Source organism: Euphorbia lathyris, chromosome 3 (genome assembly GCF_963576675.1).
Source record: "Euphorbia lathyris chromosome 3, ddEupLath1.1, whole genome shotgun sequence".
NCBI classification, from domain to species: domain Eukaryota; kingdom Viridiplantae; phylum Streptophyta; class Magnoliopsida; order Malpighiales; family Euphorbiaceae; genus Euphorbia; species Euphorbia lathyris.
The window spans coordinates 49,398,819-49,404,624 of NC_088912.1; the positions used below are offsets into that span (position 1 = coordinate 49,398,819).

A 5,806-nucleotide genomic window follows, 5' to 3' on the forward strand; every position below is an offset into this window, starting at 1 on the left:
TCTACCTCAATTTGTTTAAAATGATCTATTAGCCTCCTGAACTTGCTTACAGTGATCCATTAATCTCCTGAATTTATTTAGAGTGATATAATTAAAACTTGGCTAAATTTGTAAAAAAATTCATAACTTAAAAACTAAAGATCTAATTCGCTATTCTAAATCTTTAAAATAAATGTACTTCCTATTTTTTAAGACCTTTACAACGGGTTTTTTAGATTTCTTGTTCATGACATTTTAAGCAAGTTCACGAGACTAATGAAATTTCATTATCTAAGTTCAGGGAGCAATCAAGTTTTTTTTGGCAATTGATGTATTAAGCCTTCTAATAATTTCTATCCTATCATTTTGACTGGATACTTACATATGCTTATTTTATTCATGCATGCAGCCATAAATAGCCCAATGGTTAGCAAATTCAGTGCAAATAGAACATCCATTTGCTCAAGGACCCGTACCTATGCTTATATTCATTCAATAGAAAATGGCCGTCCTGCTGTCAATTATCAAATTCAAGCAATAGTTTCTAGCTTTTAAATTTCACTGAGATGACCCATCCTTATGGAAGTTGTCACCTCCTTACCAACTCTAAAATCGTCAGAAGTTAATGATATCCTGGGGGTATTATCAGAGTCAACTATTCAACTTTTACTCCAGATTGAATACAACAACAACAAAGCCTTAGTCCCGAAATGATTCGGGGTCGGCTAACATGAACCATCATATAAAACCGTGAAAGTCAAGTCGTGTCAGCGACACAGATTCGCTCCCTCCAATCCGTCCTATCCACTACCATATTTTCCTCAATTCCCAGTAAACTCATATCACTCTCGATCACCCTCCTCCAAGTTTGCTTAGGTCTTCCCCTACCCCTCACCACTACATCCCTTTGCCACTCTTCAGTTCTCCTAACCGGCGCATCAAGCGCTCTACGTCTCACATGGCCAAACCACCTTAGTCGGTTTTCTCTCATTTTATTCTCAATAGATGTGACCCCTACTTTTGTCCTAATTATTTCATTACGCACCCGGTCCTTTCTCGTATGACCACACATCCATCTCAACTTACTCCAGATTGAATAACAAAAGATAAAATATAAGACTGGTGATGATAATAATTAGAAATAACAAATAATCCATGCCAACTAAACTATCAGCAAATCAAACCAGCATTATCTCCACAATCAGAATAGTAGAGCTCATGTTGGAAATAAACCCCTCATCGCTCCAGGGATACTCATTCCCGTGGGAACTGCCCCTCAGTAGAGAATATTTAAATAAATATAACAAAAACTTATAGTTTCTATATATAATAATAACAATAACAATAATAAAGAAATATACATACTTTTTTTTTAGAAAAGGTACAATAGAAGAAGAATGTGTGAATATTTATGTTTATTCATTATGATACTTGCAGAAATTTTTCTAGGGAAGTAGAGATTTTTCAGAATTCTCTATGCCTGACGAGCCAAATACCTCTGGCAAAGGAGTGGAAAAGCAAATGTCACTGGGTTGAAGAACAAATTTATAGTGATCAACCTCGAAATAAAGAAAGGCTCATGCATATATTGCAATTCTCAAAGCAGATTTCATATGCATTTGGGATAGAAAATTTCATATTTATCAAGTTCGACTACATTCTATTCGTAGTTTGTACAATATGCACTGATGCACATCCTAATAACAAAAGGCTTGAGGTATGATAGTGCAAATGATAATTACAGGTTTCAGTGATCCAGTTACAATTACATTATCCTTCTGATCCTATCTTAGATAGAGGGAAACCAAGAATTGAGAGAAGAGAATGACTTCACTAACTACAGCAGCAGGGGAATGTACACCAAGAAATGGGACAATGTCCACCTGCAACCAATTCTCAACAGCTGAACCCACAACTGCACCGGCCACAAGCCCTCCTAAAGTTATTACAGTAGCCTTTCCTGCACTCATAAAGGTAAATCATATTAGATTCTTCCCACTGCTCTGAACCAACACCAAGCAGAATTTCCGGATATCTTAAGGCTTAAAATACATGCAAATCACGTTGTCTTTAGACTTGGCACTCTTTATGTGCTTGCTCTTTGTCTGCATTCAGTGTGACATAAATAATCACTTTTCATAGAACAGCAGCAATATTAAGCATCAAGCTTACTAAACTACAAATACAGGAAGCAGGAGACCAAAAAAAAAACAAAGGAAACTCTACTTAATTTTTGAAGAGAGATGTCCACCTTGCATGTTGATATCATTATATGCAAATACCATGTCAGCCTGCCTTTTCCTTCCTTGACCACATTGATCAAACAAAGAAGTAAGCCTCCCACTACTGAGTAACTGAGGGAATGTGGAGCTTTTGACAGACTAAACACCATGGTGAATAAACACCTCTAAAATCATGAGAGCCGCATAAACTGCCAGAGCTAGAAGCTTTCCTCAATTTATGAAAACTCGAAGTTTAGTCTCACAGTTTTCATGCATGAGATTAAGCTTAGCCTGCAGCAGCAGCAGCAGCAGCAGGAAGTAAACAATTATAAGGGCTTCTGCCCAATATTACAGTGTGTGTGCATATCTTTCTGAATGTTCCTTTCTTTCTTATTCTCCAAGAAACAGAAAGGGGTGAAACCAAAATCCTGGTCCTCTTCCGCCCTTTTCAATACATGTATTTGTGTGTGTGGGTGTGCATATATATACACACACACACACATCTAATTGTTATAAAGTCTACATGACAAGACAAAGCAACTGAAAGAGCCAGTTAAGCTATCAGTATTCCATCAAGTTTTACAAAGTGCACAACGTTGAACTTCTTTAGAAAAGTTCTTTTTGAAATTTATCAAAACCAAGTAACGAAGAATATTACCTAACTTTACATTCTTTTTGGTCATGAAGTATAAGGATGCCCCAAAACTTGAAGCCAAGATCAAGCCAGGAACGTCAGCCCCTCCATAAGGTGCCATAGAGGATGAAGCTCCATTAACATAAGTTAAAGCCATCAAAGCTCCATAAACTCCTGCTTGTATTCCCAAATCACCAGTTGACGGTGTTTCCACTAAAATGGGTGTCTTTTTTATAGTTGTCTGAAGCCATTGAGGTACAGGTCCAATTCCTGGACCATTTATAGGCTTAACATCAGCATATCGAATGCCACTATTTACAACTTTCCCAGCTCGACGTTGAGTAAAGCTTCGCATAAGCAACATATCATACGCAGCTTCAACCTAAAATGCAATCAACTATAATATTCGATCAGAAACAATATAAAGCATTGAATGTATGATAAACTTAAAACTACCTATCAATAACATCAACTCAAAAAAATTTCTGGTACCACTGATGTCAAGATACTAAAAGTTCTGATAACAGCATTCTATGAAACTATTATACAGAAGCACAAAAGTGAGCTATGTAGAGTTTGCTCTACAAACAGGCATCACCATCAACTGAAACTTAGGAAAATGAAATACGCTCATGCCTTATCAGAAAACCCCATCGCACCACTTTGTAATCAAAATACCAGAAAAGGATCAAACATCATAGCATTCAAGACTCAACACTTAAATATTATCCAAATGAGTATATCATATTTGAAGCTTTACACAACCCATATTAAATGACCAGTGGCATGCCATTAACCATATACAAGGTAGAGTCAGGAATCCCTTCAAAATTAAAAAGCAGTGGCTCATAAAATCTAACCAAGGAACTACGAGATGTAGCTAATAAAAGCTGGAATTCTTAATTTCCCATTAATGAAGTGTATTCATGACACTAAAGTTTGGCCTATAGTATTATATAGAAAACAGCTGTAAGTATAAAGCTCCAAACTCAGATCAATTTCAAACTCGAGTAGATGCAACCAACATACACTTTAACGAATTAAGGATGCCTTAAATAAGTAATTAATAAACTAAAATAACCGATGCAGGTAATTTCCTACAAAAATTGATGAACTTGACACAAATGAGGAATAATCCAGTTCTGTGCCAAACCCAGAACAAATACAGACGCAAGTTGAATCCAAGCATCCAAATCCTCAAAATTTCATTACAACCACACCATACAACAGAATAATATCTGGAAATGAAATCGAAACATTCAAATTTAAAGCCGCAACTTCAAATTTGACCGCACATTATGAAACAAATCATATATAAAAATTAATAAATTGAACCAAAAAAGAAAAAAAAAAAGATTATGAAGAGGAAAAGAGAACAGTAAATAACCTGTGCAATGGCTTCCTTGTCATCTTTACACGTAGCAACAATAGCATTTTTGGCGCGAAGAATATCATCAAAAGAATCGGTTTCGGAGACTCCAAGGAGCTTGAGTGCGTTCTCGACGGACATCTCGAAGGGCGCAGAATCATCGGCACGGGAACCTGCTCTGGGGCCGCAGCCAGAGAAGAAGCGACGAGATGGGAAGATTGTGGGTCTCCAAGGGCGGTTCTTGAAGGATTTTAATTGGGATGAAGTGGGCGTGAAGGTGGTTGATGGGTTGAAGATGGGAAGGGGTGGCCGGAGGAAAGGAGAAGCGGGGGATAGGCGATTGGGGCGGACGGAGATAGTGGCCGCAGCCATTATTTTTGTGGACAAAAAAGAGAAGCGAAAGAAAGCTGAAATATTTGTATGGTTGCGAGTATATAATTCTTAGACAGACAGTGGAGTGCAAGCAAAACGCAACGGTTTAAACTTGAGCGTCACTGATTGATTTTTGTTTTTATTTTACTATCCGTAGATATGTTTATTTAGGTGTTGCTTCTTCCGGCTTATAAAAGATTTTCCGGATGCTTTTCTTCACATTTTGGCCCCACAACTACACCTGTTTTCGGCCCTGCTACCACTTCGGTTAGCCAGGCCCGTCTAAATCTGCTTCTCATGGCTCCAATTATGAATTTTTTTTAGTGATTGTTATAAAAATTATAATTTTTTTTTTTTATAGAAGCAATCTTAGAATTTCAATTAGATTGGCATACTAAAAAACCGATATTATTCAAAATAAAATAAAATAATGTAACATAAAGGGAAAACGGAAAAACAAAGTAACAAAAAAAAACAAATAAATCAGCGAAATCTAAAATGATCAACATTACAGATATCATCAAAAAACAGAGAGTGGCAGAAGTGCGGAACCGATTGCCACCACGTAATGCCGGAGGAGGAGGAGACGCCGAAGCGGGCTAAAGCATCAACAACCCGATTACCTTCTCTGAATATGTGGGTAATCATGACGGACATCTGCGAGCACCGTTGTAGACATTTCAACCAGTCTTGATGGACGGACCAAAAAACGTTGGTAGAATGTGACTTTAATTTATTGACCACTAACAAGGAGTCTGATTCAATCCAAAGTCTGTGCCAGTTCTTCTCCCAAGCTAGGTCGACTGCAAAAATTACCGCCTTCAGCTCAGCAATATAAGCATAAGAGGAAGCAATTGGGAATGCAAAATACCCTTTGAAAACCCCTCTAGACGACCGGAATACTCCACCGGCGCCAGCAGCCCCCGGGGAGCCTAGCGCAGATCCATCAACATTAACCTTTAGCCAATAAGGCGGTGGGGGAATCCATTTTACCGAAATGATGTTAGGTGCCCGAGAGGGTCGGATCGGGACCTGAAGACGAGTCAGGATCACCGCGTCACGCTGGGAGAGACAACAGTCCGACCAACCAGACCGAGTCTCACGAATTAGCAGCCGAATGGAACGAATTGCAGCTGAAGTAGGCGGCAATAAATCATTGAACAAAGCTTCATTTCTGATCTTCCAAATGAGCCAGACACAGATGACGACCGTTGAGCTCCAATGAGCAGC

General features: G+C 38.3%; 1 protein-coding gene across 1 annotated transcript; it reads right to left on the bottom strand.

Moving 5' to 3' along the window:
* Nucleotides 1-1,565: 1,565 nt before the first annotated feature.
* LOC136224651 (protein CHAPERONE-LIKE PROTEIN OF POR1, chloroplastic) lies at nucleotides 1,566-4,726 on the bottom strand. Its single transcript, XM_066013044.1, has 3 exons — nucleotides 4,223-4,726; nucleotides 2,860-3,217; nucleotides 1,566-1,939 (listed from the first exon to the last, which is right to left on the bottom strand). The coding sequence occupies exons 1-3, from the start codon at nucleotides 4,574-4,576 to the stop codon at nucleotides 1,764-1,766; spliced, it is 888 nt and encodes a 295-aa protein (XP_065869116.1). The 5' UTR covers nucleotides 4,577-4,726; the 3' UTR covers nucleotides 1,566-1,763.
* Nucleotides 4,727-5,806: the final 1,080 nt, after the last annotated feature.